The sequence below is a fragment of the Corvus moneduloides genome, chromosome 21, assembly GCF_009650955.1.
Source record: "Corvus moneduloides isolate bCorMon1 chromosome 21, bCorMon1.pri, whole genome shotgun sequence".
Taxonomy (NCBI): domain Eukaryota; kingdom Metazoa; phylum Chordata; class Aves; order Passeriformes; family Corvidae; genus Corvus; species Corvus moneduloides.
The window spans coordinates 6,491,520-6,509,697 of record NC_045496.1 but is presented as its reverse complement, the minus strand read 5'-3'; the positions used below and the strand labels follow the sequence as shown (position 1 = coordinate 6,509,697).

The following is an 18,178-nucleotide window of genomic DNA, read 5'->3' as shown; positions in this document are numbered from 1 at the left end:
CAACCTCCTGCAATCACTGCAGCAAGTCTCAGAATCATCAAGTGTGCAGCACACCTGTTATCCAAGGGAAAAAAATCAGAGTGGAAAAGACATCACAGGACTGCAGCTTCTGATTCCTTCCAGGATCAAATTCAGAAATACTGTCCTTCTCAGGATTCTCCATGGGTTTTTCACCTACTGGAATTAATTGCCCCAGTCCCATCACCTTGAGTATTTACAATAAATTGTACCATATCTGTGTCTTACCACAACAATGTTATTATTAACAACAGTCTCTGCAACCTCTGGGTCTGACAGTGGCTCACCTGCCACTTGACTGAGTCTTATTTTTTTATTTCCTCTCCCTCACCTATCCTTCACACCTCTATCAGTTTTTAATGAAACTGCTAAGTGCATTTTTATTTTTTTACCACCCCAAATCTTTATCTAATACCCATTGCTCTCTGTTTTACAATTTGTCATACTTAGCTGATCCCAATATTTTGTCAACAACTGAGTTCAAATTAACCCAGCCACAGTGGGAACAGATACGGATGACTTGACTGATCAGTGAAATATTGGAAAAGTTTAATTATCTGGCATAAACAAAACCAGGATTTTTATACTCTCGTCTCCATTACAGACACTTTTCATTAAACTTGGCATCTTATTAAGGAAATTGTTCATTTACCTAAACATTGATATATGTGTGCACATGCAAGCACCCTGTGATCTGCCATTTATTACAGACTTTATGCCACATGTACACAGCAGGTTTTTTCCACAAAAAACTGGTTTATATCTTAGTAGCAAACAGGAATAAAAAAGGTGTTTTTCTAAGATCTACACGTATTTGTCTACTCAAGAAAACTCATAAAGATTAAGCAGCATTGCAGCTATATAAAGATGATCTGGGTTTACTTTCTGCTGCCACTCTTCCAGGCAGTACCACAAGTAACCAGATTTGCTCTTTATTTACCTCTCCCTGATATGTTTCCCTGTGCAGGCTCCTCTGGAAGGTTTTCAGCTCCAGACTCATTCAGTAACTCTCCATCAGGTTGTGCCTGAAATGGTTTGGTTTGTACTTCACAGGCTCTCAGACCTTCATCAGGTGCCCTGGAACAATGCTGTGGTTCTGCAGCTGATTTCTGCACCCAGGAGCTCAAAGGCACATTTCCTAATGGTCTGTGGGATCTTAAGAGCACAGGCAGACGTGACTTCTTGGGTAAGGAAGCAGAGTCAGCCTGAAAAAGACATGGAAGAAAATGGGGAGTTAGTGGCTCGTGTGTAACAGTCAAGCGTAGGAAAAATAAAAATTTTCCTGTAAAATCAGTCAACTGTCATGTTAGTTTTGAAAATGAAATTGCAATACCCTTTGCTACATGAGAAATAAATATTCAGAGAGGCAAAAAACCATTCCACTGGTATAATTTTCTGTAAGTCCCAGCTGTCCATGCATCCACAAGCTCCTGAAGCAGGACAGCAAATCCAGCAGTGACTACCAAAGGCTTTTAACCACCAGGAGTATTAATTAGCTCTGGATTTGTGGATGCCTTAGGAAAACAGTTCCTCACCCACACTGACCTCTCTAACTGCTACTTCCCACTGTCATTTATATCATAAATGTCTGCCAGCCCAGAAACTTTTTCCCTTAAAACACTTTTTTTTTTTTTAAAAGTTGAGGATCCTCCTCATTTTTCAACAGCTCCTAAGTTTACTTTCCTTTCTTCCTTTAGTCTCCACCCAACAGGCCCTACTTCCATAGCTTTGAGAAAACCAGCATAACTTTGCATCAGCCACAGAGGACATTTATTCTGACACAGAGAAATTCTTTATGAACAAAACCAGTTTCTTCACAGATCCACTCCATAAATTGCTTCTGGAGGATTCCCATTTCCTGCTGTAACAGACATTCCCTCACTGGAGTTGGGGGAAGTTACATTTCTTAAGTCACTACATTTTAGCCTCTCACCTTTGGAAGACTCTGCACAAAACAAATGTTCCTTGTTTAAACCACACAGCATAGAACAGTGCTGTCCCCAAAAAGATAAAAAGCATGCCATGTGTTGATGAGAGTTACGGAATTGTGTGTAATGATAATAAAAACCAATAATGGCATGTTCAGATAGATTTAGTTTATAATTTTGTTGTTCATTTGCTCCACCAGTGCTGTTAAGTCCCCTAATTTCTTTCACCACCCAGTGTATTCTGAAATGCCTTTCCACATTCACTTCTCAGCAATTATAGTCTTTACACAATTTAAAATCATAAAAAGCAAGTTCCATTTTCCTAATGCCATCCTCAATTCCTTTTGTACATATATGAGTACAGTATCCTTCACAGGCTGCAAAATAAATCCAGAACTTCCAGCTAACTAAACTGCATTAATAAACATGGAACCATTTCCAGCTGTCTCAGGGCTGTGGCACAGACACATTTGTCACCCAGATTACCCAAAGGCCACTTCAGCTGGCTACATCAAATTATTTATAAAAGCCATTCCAAAGCTAAAGATACAGTGCATTAGTCCAAACAAGAAAGCTTTTAAAGCAACTGATTCAAGGGCTGCATTGAGGTTGCCACTGATTAAACCAGAGAGGAATCTGGAAAATGGTGACTCAGAACAGTAAACTGAAACTCAGGGAAAACAGGAACTTGAGAAATAAAAAGAAAATTGCACAAAGAATCAGCAAATCACAGAATGGTTTGGGTTGGAAGGGACCTTAAAGCTCATCTCGTTCCACCCCCTGCCATGGGCAGGGACACTTTCCACTATCCCAGGCTGCTCCAAGCCCTGTCCAACCTGGCCTTGGACACCTGCAGGGATCCAGGGGCAGCCACAGCTTCTCTGGGCAACCTGTGCCAAGGCCTCACTGCCCTCACAGGGAAGAATTTTTTCTTAATATTCCATCTTTCTTAATATCCCAGTACCTTGCCCTCCTTCATCTTAAGGCCATTCCCCCTTGTCCTGTCACTTCGTGCCCAGAACTAAACTTTATCAACATCCCTTCATTTACAAGCCACTTTCTTCAGAAAAACGAATCCAAGAGGAACAAGCCAGAATAAAAATGAACTGCTCCTAATCGCTACCTCTCAGAAATCTCCTGATCACTAAAGTTATGGAAACCACTCTTTGCAGAAGGTGCTACAACACTCCCTATTAGCAGTGCACAAAATCAAAAGCAATACTCCCCCCTTTGTCCCCTCCACAGGAGCCAAGATCTTCAAAGAGTTTTCAACTTCACTTCTGTCACTGTTGCTGAAACAATACGCAGGAACTCTTTAGCAGACACTGGTTTCCCACCTCTTTGTTTGGGATCACAGACTGCCTGCAGACAGAAGGCTTCAAAACTCATCTGGCACAAGCACACCCTGTCTGCACTCCCAGAACAGACTCTGTGCACTCAGGTCCCGAACAAACACAACAAACTGCCCCCTTTTCACAGGGCACTCCTGGCCACACTTCTCAGAAAGCAAGACACAATGACAGGATGTTAATAAAAGCTTAAAATTAAGATTTGAGTTCGTGGAAGTTTCCCACTGACCCCTCCACAGCCTGCTCCCAGACACAATGCAAATCTGGAATTTTCTAGAATGCTTTTGCCATTTAGACTTCATCAGTTCCGAATGCTCTGGTTCTGTACATTATGAACAAGAAACACAGACTCTCCTTCTTTCCAAAAGCTGTAATATTTACGAGTACATGGTCCCAGGGAGGATTGAAATTCAATAAATTAACGTTCTAAATCACGTTGGAGATGAAGCACTCTGAACATTAAGAACAATTATCTAAAATATATTTGGCTTACATCTCTTTTCCTAATATGAAAAATCATACAAAAGCAAGATATAGTATTAGAAATTAAACATATTTTTCCCTTTTATACATCTATTCCCTAAGTTCAAAAAAGAGAGTAAACTTACTTCATTTGTTCTAGTAAAAGAAAGTCTTTCATGCTCTTCACTCTTCTTATACACATTTTCTTGCTGATGTTCTGCTTCTGCATTTAATTTTGAATATTTTGGCTTTTCTTCTGAGGCTCCTTTTTTGCCTTCATGTTTGACTCTCATGACATTACTCTCTAAAGTCATTGTTTGTGTAGCTGCATCTTTCAATTCCACTTTCAACAGCTGAATCTCCTTTTTAATCTGTGGCACTGCATCTGGATAAAGCTTCTCTTCCCCATCAAAAGTTGATTTCAATTCTACTCGATGCTTTAAGAATTTAGTGACCTGCTTGAAATGTTTGAGTTCAGCTCTTAGTTGAATAATCATTTGCCTAAGATCTTTTTCATCCTTTTTCTCTATATCTTCACTTGAACATTCTTCCTCTGTCGTGTTCAGATGATCTAACAGTTCATTTACAATTTTCATTTGTTCTTGTCTGCTGCACTCAGGAAAGAGGAGAGAAAAGGCATGAATTTAGATTTTTATTTAAGCAAACAAAAATACCTTCCAATAAACCCTTCTGCTGTGTTGTGACATATCTGAAATTCCCAGAAGGTTCCATTTTACTCACTAATGAATTATTCACTAACTGAGTTTTTGGAACCTTTTTTCAACATGAACGATACCATAAATTGCCTCATCATGGCTTTTCTCCTATTTAACACAGAAATATAAGAAATATGAATGGATTCTCAAAAAAGTTTACTCTCTATCTTAAAAGTTAATTTATACCAAAACCACACCAGACTAGACCATATTATCATAGATTATCCCAAGTTGGAAGGGAGCCACAAGGACCATCTAAGTGCCACTCCTGGCCCTGATGTTGAGTTCTTGTGAACATCTATCACTCCATGTATTTCTAATGGAACAGGGAAGATGAAAAATGAGAAAACAGCCAAAAAGCCTGCAAAACCAGCTCGTTAGACACCACAAACTGCCCCATGGATAACTAGCAGCTCATGGACAGCAGTTTGGAAAGCAATGCTTTAAGAGAAACTGAAGCCATATAAGAGGCATTTAAAGCACAAGCAAGCTCTGAAATTCTACAGACAATTTCATGTATCTAATAGAGAGCTGTTTGTGCCATTAAACATATAAACCAGAGTTTTAAACAACTGCATTTGTATAGTTTAGCATTTGAAATGGTAGAAGCTAACTAGGCTTTTTATAGCTTCCTCTGGCATCTAATGATATTAGTGAGAATTCAGTTATGCAAAGCACAAGCTCATCACCCATCAGCCTGGTCATTTATACTTGAACACAGGAAAAATCACACACTAGAGTGGTAAAGATGATGGTGCTAGAATTACTCATTAGCCAACTTTTAAGTAAAGATAACAAATAAACAATGCTCTCTCTTTATTTTTAAGGGAGTTGTATCTCCTCATTCACCACTAACTACTCCTCTGACAACTCAGGCCATTTATGCCTGTTGGGAGAGTTTTAAATAGTAATGTGAAAACACAGAATTGCCTGAATGAAGCCAAGTGCAGCATGGTGACCACAGAAACCAGGGTTTGACTTGTGTAACTCCACGGGATATTCTGCTCCCAGTGCTGACAGGCACTGGAAAAGTCACATAATTCTGTACATAATCAGTACAGTGACCACAAAAGGAACTAGAGAAGGAAAAGAAACTATAGAATAAGGAAAGGAACATGAGAATTATCTACACCAAAGCTCTAACTCAGTTCTCAACCAGGAGATTAAGTCGTGTAAGCATGAAACTGGGGGAAATCAGTCAGGCTGTGTGGTTTTCCCGTACAGGTTTTTCTTGCTTGGCATTGTCCAGTTCCTAAGGAAATGAGCATTTCAGCTGGGAATTGATCAAATCACAGTGTAACACACACACCCCAATCCACCCACCCACCACCCACACTTGAAATCCACTGGTGCCAGTAGGGCTTGTACAGATTTAGGTCCCCAAGAGTTTTCTCCTGCATGAAAAGTGACTCAAGAACTTAGAACATAGTTCAGGCAGTCCTACATGCGGTTGCACTGCATGAACCCATTAGTCAAGTGCAGGACATTGGCCCCAACTCCCTCAACTGAGAGGCAGCAAACCCCTGCCCAGGCAGTCCAGGTGGAATAGTGAAGGGCATTCAGTGTACAGCACCATCCATTCAAAATTATCCCTCTAAAAAGTCACTGTAACTCCAATTCTTCCATCCTTAGCTCCTTTTACATACTGTTTTTACAGCAGTAAAATGTTGTCCCTTCCACCACACCATCTTTCACTGGCCTGTACTCTCAGATATTCTGGTTTTTTAAAGAAAAATACCAGCTACTATCAACTAAGCCCTTTAACTCTGTTAGACCCCATCCTGGAAACAATCAGTCCCTGCAGTAAAGCTCCATGGATCAGTAACTTTGGAGAGTTTCTTTCTTGCAATGGGTTTTTCTTAAGAGTTTCTACTGATAGTATGTTTCCTAATTACTTAATTGCATGATAGACTAAAATGGCTCTGAAGGTGCCTTGCCAATCTCTCAGGTAAATTAGACAGTGCCATTATCTAAATTCACTTTAGCAAAATTACTTTATTCTCTTCTCAAATAGAAATACTGTCAAAAGCAGTGCATATCCCTCATACTTACGTAGATTCCAGCACAGATGTTCTATTTTCTCTTAGAAGAGATGTGAGCAAGTTCTCTTCTGTTTCATGTTCACTCATTCCTGTTCTGCCCAAGTGTTTGCCAGTTGTATCATGCTCAAACTGAGGCTTAATTGGACTCCTATAATGTCTGTCTTTGCAGAAACTCTCTGAATAGCCTGATGGAGTTATCTGTTAAAAAATTGCAAACACTGTCTTATTACACAGGTATGTAATGTTCTGTTGAATTCAGCAGGGCTGTAATCTTTCTGTAATCAGGTTCTGTAATTCCTGATGCTCTTTATCTGCATTAAGAAGCATCCACAGACATTTTGCTGACTATTTATTAATAGAAAAACTAATTAACATCTATTTCATATGATTAATTCATAGTGATCAGTTGTTTAGTAAGGAGCGAGAAGATATCCCTGAAGGTCTTTAGCTAACAAGAGGTATGAAACTTCTGGAATGTTGCCTGCAGACTGCAGCTAACAATTTTGTTAGCTCAGCTTTGAATCATCTGTATTTACAGTACAGATTCTGTCCTGGGATCTTCAGATTCAAGCCCTGATGGCTGGGACAGGACAAACTTGGAAGCATTTACAAGCTGCAACTTTCTGTATAAAACATCATGGATGTGTCCTAGGGAATTTCTACCTGGGATCTCTACAGTCATTCAAACCCCAATAAAAAAATCAAAATCTGTATCAATCACATGAGAATTCAGTCTGGGCCCATTTGTGTACAGTTCCCATCAGCAACAAGAGCCAAAAGAATCTTTACAACACATCATTTACCTGTTTATCCACCTCACACGGAAAGTCCAAAGAGACTTGAAGGCACACCTGGTAAACAGAGAAACACAGAAATGACAGATTTCATAGAGCAGAATAACATCATTCTGCAACATTACAAACCAATTTGGAACCTGAATTATTTTATGATTCCATGATGTTTTATCTTACATCGATTAGATTGAGAGGACAGCAGATTCATGTTTGTATGAAAATGCAGTTTACAATTTACCCACATATCAAGCATTTCAACCCTAAAGAAGGATCTGCAGGATTTTTTTCCTCAATCACAGCAAGTGAATCTCATACAATTTGTACTCCAGGCCTGACTGCAATGGAGGCAGGAAATCAAACTGTGTGGATGTAAAGAAACACAATTTCAAGGGACTCTCTATCATCCCCATCCAGGGTGACTGAGTACTCAAACAACAGGAAACAAGGTCCACAATGGAAGCAATCTTGAATGCAAAACCAACAGAAAAATACAGGAGAAAGATTTCAGAAGCTCTTTAGGATAACAATTAGTTGAAAGCAAAATCAGATACCAAGAAAGGTGTATTTTGTTTGGAAAAGACTTTAAGAAAATAAAGACATTTTAAAGGCATGCAGAGAAGGGAGCACTGTAACAAAATGTACTCCGAGCAGATCGTACCTGATTGACCCTCTCACAAAACTGACTGTTCTGCATCTTCCTGTCACTGTCACCATCTTCAGGCTGCATCACAGGCTCCTCTGTTGTTTCAAGACACTACATAAAGTATGGAATGATGTGAAAATGTATCACAAAAAAAATACTGTGATATGAAACATGCATAAGTAAGTCAGTGATATGTCTTAAAAGAAAAACAAAAAAAGCCTGTAATACAAAGTAACAAACACTGAATTAGATTCCTTCAACAAGATCAAAGAAAATTAATATAAACCCCAGGAATGACTCATCTCAAATAAAGTGAAACTTCATCTTATACATTCTTTAATTTTTATTTAACCCTTTCTCCTCAGAATTTATAGAACATATAAAAACCATTTAACCTCTTGTGGCAAAGGAGCTCTGTATCCTCAGTCGTGTTCCCATTCTGCCTATTTTATTTTCCAATTTCCAGAATTTATTTTCATTTGCTACACAGTTTAGGCTCTTCTCCAGCATTCAAGAAATAGATGCTTTTAAAACTAAGCACTTGTGGCTTGCTGTACACTAGAAAGATTTACTGTGCCACTGAAGGTTACAATCTGCTGTGTCTATGCCTGAATTTGCCCATTTGTAGCAAACAGTGCCAAATCATCTTTTACTCCCTGTTTTCCACAGATCCCAACCCATTTCTCATCACTGATATTGCCTGAGCAAAAAGGAGGAGGAAGACTCAGCTTTTTTAGGAGCAGCACCCAAGTCGCTGACATCAGCATCACTGAGAGCAGGAGCAGAATCCCTTTGGATGCTATTGAGCATTTCCAGGGATCCAGGGGCAGCCACAGCTTCTCTGGGCACCCTGTGCCAGGGCCTCACCACCCTCACAGGGAAGGAATTCTTCCTAATATCCCATCTAAACCTGCACTCCTTCATCTTAAGGCCGTTCCCCCTTGTCCTGTTATTCCAGGCCCTTGTCCAAAGTCTTCCTCCAGCTCTCCTGGAGCCCATTTAGGCATTGAAGGGGCTCTGAGGACTCCCTGGAGTGTTCTCTTCTCCAGGGGAGCACCCCCAGCTCTCCCAGCCTGGCTCCAGAGCAGAGGGGCTCCAGCCCTCAGAGCATCTCTGCGGCCTCCTCTGGAAAGCCTAAATATGCCTAATCCATAGGTAGGATACCCTGACACAGAGGATTCCAACCTGCAAGGGACAGAGTTACTTTTACTTCCTCAGAACACTGGGAATTGAATGTATGTGTGGGGGTTTATTTTTTAATTGAGTATGCATTGAATGTATGCATAGATATATACATATATATATGAAATTAATGAGAAAAACCCTTTTATCTCCCAATCCCTTGCAGTATAAGCAACTCTAATGGTTTTAGGTAAGAATTTTAAAAGGCAGACACTGGGTGGTGCAGAGTATTAATACATTTGTGTTTTATAATTAGAATTCTATAAGGAAAATTGACTTCCAAGTCATGTTTGGGTTATGTTGGTATTTTCACTCAGACTTGGTTTTCTAGGACAACACAGAGTAAAGACAATTTGAAAACCGGAGAAAGACACAGAGGGGATTGTGGTATATAACAAGAGCATGCATAACAAAAAAGTCTTTTTGTTGTAATCATGGGATGCCAAAAGTCCAATAATGTTAACTATTATTTTAAAAATCCTATTTAGATTGAATCTTGCATGTGGAGGTTCAGGATAAACCCTGCATTTGTGTATCAAAAATAAACTTATTTGCACATGTAACTTATCCATCCAATGCAACTACCTTTTATGGGTCAACATTTTTTAATATCTGCTTTTCCCAGGCCAGTATTTGGTTTAATAAGTGAGGATTCATTAATGAAATTACTACATAAGACCAACATACACTGTGACAATAAATCACTGCAGGCTGAGCCTGATCCTATGGTCCTGTGTCTGAGAGGCCAAAATGTCCTGTACTCCAAGGAATATAACCTAATGTGCAACAAAATGTTGAAAGAAAATAAGTGTCTTAAGGCCAGAAAGATAAGAATAAGCTGCCTGTTTTAAAGTATTTCCTTGGAAACTGAAAACCAGGAGAATGTTTTTCCTAAATGAAGCACTGATGTGCTTGGTTTGCAAAGATCTCCAGAGCCTTGAAGGCTGAAAGCACTGAGGCTGCTCCTCTCTGAGAAGGCAGATGTTCAGAGGACAGAACAAGAATAACCTTTTCCTTTCCTCCTCCTCCCTCGCAGCATGAACAGGAAGTCAAGGAGCAGAGGAAGGAAGGGCTGTCAGACCCTGCAGAGGCACCAAGGAGCACATTCATCTGGTTTGTGCTCTGGCTTTGGGAAGGAAAAGCAGGATGGGAGCGTTTTAAGAACCTAAGGAAGATCCTTCTTCCCATGTATATCCAAATTCCTTTTATAACACATATGTCAGTGTCATCCCAGCACTACCTGCCAACAAATTCTAGCTCAAAAACCATGAAAAACAGAATGTAGGGGGTTTTTGACAGTGGTTGTTAATATGCCAAACACACTGTTGTCACACCCATAACCCAATATCCAGGTTGTCATTTATTGCCAAGACTGATAAAAAGATACCTTTATGAACTAAAAACTTTTAACTAAAGATCCTTTCATTTTTGAGCTCCATAGTACTACAGACATTCTGGCACTGGATAAACTCCATATTTAACTTTCCTATGTCCTTTCCCAGAACACTGAGGTTTATTTATATTTTACAAGTTTCACTCTTTGTCATTTTACATCTAATTTTGTAGCTTCTTCAATGAGCAGCCCTGTATGTACTTGTCATGTCGAGACAAGCAGGAGCATACAGCATCCTGCCATGATAACCATAGCACAGGACAGGAATTCCTTTGGAATTCACTGTAGCATCCGCGGGGATGCAGAGCCCTCTGCAGGATGACGAGACAAATTGCTAAAGATGTTAACTATGGAGAATGCAAGCACCTGGATGGGGATTGCCCACTTGTTCTTCTCCCAAAACTCTCAGTGACACATTAATTCACCATTTCAATAAAACCATGGCACACCTAAAGATCTGTTTCTAACTTAAAATATACTTCTGTTACAGAAGGGACCCCAACATACTTCAATTAAAGACAGTATGACTATGTCTTAAAACTGAAGAAGCAAGAATACTTTGTGACTGTCCCAGTACACCCACAGCACATCCAGGAAAAGACAGCTTTTCTCCTGAGTCCTGCAGAAAAATCATTAATTCCACAGTCCCAGTTCTTGAATCAGCCAGTCCTGCACATAACTGATTCAAACTACTTCTGATCTTGTTCTTTTGAGTTTAATTCAGAAATTCAAGACACAGAATACCACCACCATCATCATTCCTTTTATATTTTTTCCTTCCTATTCAATACATGCTGCACAACAACAACAGAACAAGCAAAAGCCACAAAGGAACATAAAGAAAAGCCCTACCAGCCACATTCAAGCAATACTTTCCAAGCTGTAAGGGTCACCCAGAACCTCCTGAACAACCTTCACCACTCACACACACACGTGGGGACCCAGCACCCAAAATGCTGCTCCATGCAAGTATTTTGCCAAGGCCTCTCCTTCCCCACAGCTGAAAACAGTCCCAGCTTTGGGGAAATGAATAAAACACCCAGCAAGGATTACTTCCTTGCACCTCTGTCCTAGGTTACAATGTAAGATGTGCCCACAAGCGTGTGTTCTATCACCATCTTCATGAGCTGTTAGAACCAGGTGGGGCAGTGCTCCCTGCCTCCTCCCTCAAGACCATGTCCTGTTAATGGCCCATCAGTGCCTTATCTCACGACTCACCATTCCACTGTGAGATGCTCCACCCAGAGGGAGAAACCAAGCATCCCATCCTGGATATAAACTGCGATTTTTGAAGACCACAGGCAGCCTTTTCCCACTGGATTTTCCAGAGGACAAGAGCTACATACCTACCCCTGGACCTTCTGAGGAAGACCAGATCTTTCTACACAGGATCACCACTTCAGCAGAACCACATCTGTTCACTTCAGGAGGACTGCAGCCACCACCTTATCAGACTGCTGCTGCTACCCTGACTAACAGGGTCAGGTCGTATCTTACTCTGTCAGTTTAAATCAGTTTTGTTCCTTTTTTTCTCTACCTTGTTTTTTTATATATATATATATATTATAAGTAAAGCACTGTTATTCCTATTTCCCAAAGCTTTGCCTGAAAGCCCCTTGATTTTAAAATCATAATAATTCGGAGGGAAGGGGGTTTGCATCTGCCATTCCAAGGGAGGGAGGCTCCTGCCTTCCTTAGCAGACACCTGTCTTTCAAACCAAGACAACCTCTCAGCAAACCACCACAGTGCTGGCCCCTTCTTCATGTACTTCTCTATTCTATGTGAAGAAATAGCCACGTGTTTAGGTGACCTGAAGTTCTATTCCTTGTTTGTTGGCTACACTGAACCCTCCTATTTTGAAGATGCATCAGAGATCTGAACAAAACTCTTAGAAAATTAAGACACAGCCTGACAATGACTATGCAATAGCAAACAGACTTTCAGGAATAACTAAAATGTTTTCTAAGATATTGCTTTCTTTGTAAAATTAACTACTTCCTTCCCTTTCAATTGACAAAAAAAATAGATCACAGACCCAATTAATATTTAAATGAGTATGTTGCTTCCTTAAAATCAACTTGACACATCACTGAACACTTGCATTGAGCTGCTTCTCCGTCATGGTAACATGTTAAAGTTGTTTACATCATTAATTTTAAAAGTTACTATAAGGAATTAGCAACCTCAGCCCCAAGGGCTTTACACTCCTTCTGCACTGATGGAAACGACTCCACAAGGCAGATTAGATGTGAGAGTCAGACTCACTACTTTAAAACAGAAAACCTACCTCTCTGTGGCTTAATATTTTCAGTGCTTCCTTCCCTTGAGAATCCTTTGGACAACATCCAGACTGTCTGGCCTTAAGTTCTTGATTAATTGACTGCAGCTCTTTGACCATCAGGAGCAGGTCAGTAACCTAAATAACCAAAGGAAGAACAAGCAGAACTGGTAACATCCAAACTAGTAGGAAAACAAATGATGACAGATAAATCTCCAGCTAAACGCAAACTGCAGTTAGAAGCTTGGGTTTGTGTCTCTGCTCCTGAGTTAATCTCCCTAGGTATGGAAACATGCTTCTGTGTTTGTGAATTAGTGGTCAAGGTACCTTAATTTGTAACACTGTAGTTCATGGTCTGTTACTAAGTTTAGGTAACAAGTTTCACAACTCAGTAGCAAGAACAAACCTGAGGGCACCTCATACCAACAGCTGATTCGAGAAGAAACATTTAATGCAAGAAAAAACCAGCATTACTGGAAACATTCAGGAACAAGCTGTTCTTGTGTCACCAACCCCCTTTAAAAGCCACTCTCATTCTGAGCAATTTCACAGACATAGAATCTGACTGGACAGTCGGGTTCAAAACTCTCACAGCCACAAAGCCATGAACTGTATCAAGAAGGCAACGTTTGGAGAAAAAAGTTAAATCTTTTTATCAGACCAATTAATATACTTGGAAAACCAGGTCAGCTTTCAGTCACACAAACCCTTTTTTCCAGTAAGAAATTATTTATAAATATCTTTTGCTAATGAGTATCCCTGAGCCTTCTGAAGGGAACACGCTCAGAGATAAAAGTGGTGAAACCCCAGAATGGCACTGGGACACAATCTGGGCTTTTTTTAGGGACACCTGTTCAGAGAAAGACAAACTTCCTTCCTTCAGATTACCCACCTCCAGAGTGTGAGCACCTGCCTACAATTCAGCTGTCCCTGAGAAATAGAAAAACTTCACTTATGCTCACTCCCAACCAACCATATTCAAAATTATTCCTTGTCATAAACTGGTGCCTGGATTGGAAGTCACTGCACAGGATCAGAAGAAAGAGAACAAGTTTCTGAACCCCAATACTGATTTATTGTTTGGTCTGCACATTTCATCTCTGTGAATTTCAGTTCTCCTTATGCAGAATAGAGAACTCACCTCAGGGTTATTTTGTAACATGCCCTACTTACCAAAAGATTTGCAAATCCTGGGATGGAGTGTGCTAAACAGAATATAGGCTATAGACACCACCACTTCCATGATTAATAAAGCTGCATGAAATACACACTGTGGGATGCTCAATGCAAAACCTTTCTTCAGAGTTGATGTAGATGATATCTGAAACACGGTACTGAGTCAAAATCTTGAGTCCAGGTGTCCAATACCACAAAACCCTGGCTGCAAGTCACTCAGCTTTCAGCTGATTCTGAAGCCCATGTGGTGTGACAAAGTTAAATAGTTCATAAAAGGTGGGTTACAAATCACAGAGATGGGAGCTTCAAATCCTTTCAGAACTACCCAACTGTACGTAAATAAATGTTTCTGTGAGAGATACAGAAACTATAAACAAAGCAGAATTAAGCCATTAGAAACAGTAAATAATAAAAGAGATCAATACCTTTCCTTTAAGTTCTTCCAGAGACAGATGGTCTATCTGAAGGTTTAAATGGTCTTGTTCTCCTAAACAGATACTCATATAAGATGTTTGATCTCCACAGAAAGATAGTGTTTCATCTGCCAAAAGAGCCAAGGACAGACATTATTTCAGAAACTCCATTTGCAGGAAAACACAGCACAAAATGCACAGGACTTTTTGAATAAGAACCTTCCAGTAAGTCTGTGGGAGGCCAGTTAGAATGTTTAATTCCCAAAACAAGCTTCCTGTTTAATTGAAAAAATTTTGTCCTCATATGTCTTTGTGCTTCTGACACACAGACATGCTGCATTTTCTGTGGCTGTATTTTCTGTGGTTATCAGCACGAGCTGTGAATGTAATTCTGAATTATAATTTGCATATTTAGCATGACAATTAGAAATAATTTTTAGGAAGGATAAGTTAGGCATGAATAGTTATTTATTTTAACTATAGTTTTATGAACATGAACTCAAGGTCTCAAGGCTAAAAGCCAGGTTAGATAAAGTTAATTAATTTATTTTGCTTTGGGGTCAAAAGAATGCAGTAATTGGATTGAAAACAGTTACTTATTCACTGCCTCTATAACTGCAGGAATTGTTTATGTTTTAATAAACACTTGTTTATTTACAATATAAATGACAGTCAATTCTATTAATAAATCTTATTAGATAGGGAGAAAGCATAACTAAATTAGGACAAATAAGAGACATCCCAATCCTACTCCCAGTTCTGACACTGATCCTGTGGCTGCTGCAAGGACCCAAAAGTCACAAATCATTACTAATTTTTCAGTCTTTATTCCTACCAGCCTCACCCTCAACACAACAGCTCCTGAGAACCCTGGAGTATCCACAAGACCCTTTGGCCCACCCTGGTTGTTGATTATCTCTGGGCTTTTGAGGTTGGAAACTCTGAAACAGCTGAAGTTTACTTATCAGAGCTGTCAAGTGATGCTAAAATTGAAAATCTAAGTTGAAAGGGGAAGTGAACAGGCTTTACTGTTATTTATATATCCCCTATGGAATAAAACAGAAACATCTTGTACATATGCAGTAAACTATTTAATGATACCCACTTACATTATTCTTTTCTATATCTAAGAATATACTAAAAACACCTCCCAAGACATACAGCAAGAAAGCCAGAAGCTAAGCTATATTTAAAAGCTCTACTTTTTCTGAATTACTAAGTAACAAAACTTCTGGGTATTTTTTCTTTCTCTGGAAATACTTCTGTCAGGAGGAGGTTACCAGTGCCTGAGCCACAAGCTCTTTGGGAAGTAATTACATCCCATGGTCAGAAAATAATCCCATGGCCACCGACCGATTCCAAGTCAGGAATCTCTGACTTTTGTGGAAAACAGTAAATTCTGTGAGTACAAAGCTGCAGGCAGCATAAAATGATCCCTGCAGTAGAATTGCCACAGAATTTCTAACATTTGCTGCATGGAAAGAGAAGCTGTCCCTCTGATTGCTCCAAGACATTCTGTTACAAATCCCCCAAATCATCTTCAGTATAAAAAGTCAAAAAGAAATCTTTTCACACCTTTTTTTTACTCTCAAATATTTTTTCTCCATGCCAGCAAACTGACTGTAATAAAACCACTTTTCTTCCTTTGTGCATGAGGAGGGTTGGACTGGGCATGGATACAAACCTTGGTGGTTTTTCATGTCCTTAATCTGATCTTGTAAGATTTTCTGGAGATTCCTGTTACCTAAAACATCTTCTTCCAGTTGTTTTCTCAACATGAAAATGTTGTTCAGTTCTACTTGCAAGCTATTTATACTGGAATAAAAAGGGGAAAAATAAATATTTGAGATTCAATTCAAAACATTTTGGTATGCACTGGTGTTTCTCCATCCAGGCTTGCACTAAGAGCCCATTTCCCATGGCTGGATTTCAGCCCACACTTCCATCATTTTGATGCATAAGCACAAACAAATCCCCACATAGAAAGAGATTAAATGTTTACAAACACAGCCTTTTCCTACTCTTTTGGGCTGTGCTGCCTAAGTCAGTTTCCCCATGACAGAGCTCTTCTAACCAGCCTCTTTCTGGGCAGTTTTTTAAAAGGAAAATCGAAATTACTAACTTCTAAAAAGTATGCCAGAAAAATATCATTATCACATAATGCTGATGGCTTTGTGTACTCAATTATGTGGTGACCATGGAAACTTTGTTCCCTTGCCACAGAGCTACACTAGATAATCTAATGCTGCACTTCAGAAAAACATCAAAAAATCCTGTTTCATTGAAAATAGGAACCAGACACAACTGTTTTATTTCTTCATTTATCCACAGTCTGTAAAAAGATCTCTTGCATTCTAAATTGTCTCAATTACTGCAATGGGGCATCAATGTCCAAACTTAAAATTTATAATTTGTCAAGGTGATTTAATTTTTTAAGCAACTTTGCTACTGAAGCTCTTCAGCATCAGCTGGCTCCTCAGGCCCCAGAGTCAGCTGCCCCTTGCTACATTTTCCCCACACCCTTCAACTGCATCAACAAGTCAGTTCTGATCAATCTGTAAAAAGATTTAAGTGCTGAAAATAAATCAACCTGAAATTGTAATAAAATGAAATGAATTCGATTTAATAAAAAATAAATAACAGGGTGTTACTGAACTCTTTGTATTACTTATTTTCACATTTACTTCACTCAGTGTTTTAAGATAAATTAAGCTGCTGCAGAATTTCCAAGCCACTGCACTAAATGCCAGAGAATTCAGGAATCTTTAAAAAAATTTCAATCAATCTGATGGGAGACTGTACAGGAACACAGAGCACATCATACTTGCATGAGAATAACAGAGTACTGCAGATGCACATTAATTAAAAGGCTGCATGTATGAAAAGCTTCTCAGTCTGTCTCCTGACAAGTGTGCTGTTGTCAGGGGTTCCTGCACAAGAAACTACTGCTTTAACCAATTCTTCCTCATACAAGAGCTTCTTTGAAGAGAGAGTGCTCTTAAAGGCTCAGCAAAATAATTAAGAATAAAACCAAACCAACACATGACTAGAAGCCAGGTAAGCACATTTTCTCCTTTTCATGAATTAAAGGTTTTATAAGAACAAGCACTGATTCCCCTCTTGGAGAGAGAAGGAATGTCTTGGTCCTGACATCCAGTAGCTCATTTTGAAAAATAACCACCCAGGTTGCTTAAAATAAATAATGCCTAAAAGAAGATGTCAGCAAGAAAACAGATGTTTGCCCAAAATCCGTGTCACTGCTGATGGCAATTAAATCCAGCTTCCTCATCTGTGTATCTGAAGGGCTTGTTTGTTTATCCATTCCCCAGAAGTTTGGGATTCAAGTCTTGATGAAGTTTACAGCACGTTTCAGCCCCCAAAACTGTTGAGATGGAGGAATAAGAGCAGTTCCAAGCCCTAGCTCATGGTGCATCCTCTGCTATTGTGGCACAACAGGCACTGACTGCTCCATGCATTCCACAATACCACATCAGGGAAGCAGGGCTAATGATCCTGATCCTACAGAAGTTCATTGAAAAACCCCAGTGATTATACCCACAGTTCTAAGTTTCCTTATTTGAAAGCCATTCTAAGAAAAACCAGTTTCAGAGCCACACAGCTTTGCTGCCATTGCTATACAGTATGTGGACCCTCTCCTTGCCCACAGAGCAGGAGTTGGTGTCAGGTCACACTCTTCATAAGAAATCAGAAATAATCTCCATCATCTGACTGCTATCATTATTTTTAATCAGTATTTTTTCTAGTATCTAAAGCAGGTTCTGA

The 18,178-nt window shown here is 39.5% G+C and overlaps 1 protein-coding gene across 3 annotated transcripts in view; it reads right to left on the bottom strand.

Annotated features, from left to right (window-relative positions):
* Positions 1-18,178, bottom strand: part of CDK5RAP2 (CDK5 regulatory subunit associated protein 2) — a 73,079-nt gene that overhangs the window by 29,117 nt on the left and 25,784 nt on the right. For 2 of the 3 annotated variants that reach the window (XM_032130825.1, XM_032130827.1), the window contains exons 16-23: positions 16,080-16,210; positions 14,408-14,523; positions 12,816-12,944; positions 7,968-8,063; positions 7,319-7,366; positions 6,526-6,713; positions 3,904-4,366; positions 959-1,223 (exon numbers count right to left, since the gene is read on the bottom strand). In XM_032130825.1, coding sequence (XP_031986716.1) covers positions 959-1,223; positions 3,904-4,366; positions 6,526-6,713; positions 7,319-7,366; positions 7,968-8,063; positions 12,816-12,944; positions 14,408-14,523; positions 16,080-16,210 — 1,436 coding nt within the window. Of the gene's footprint in view, positions 1-958; positions 1,224-3,902; positions 4,367-6,525; positions 6,714-7,318; positions 7,367-7,967; positions 8,064-12,815; positions 12,945-14,407; positions 14,524-16,079; positions 16,211-18,178 lie in introns of all 3 variants that reach the window. The other variant, XM_032130826.1, reaches the window with a different exon arrangement.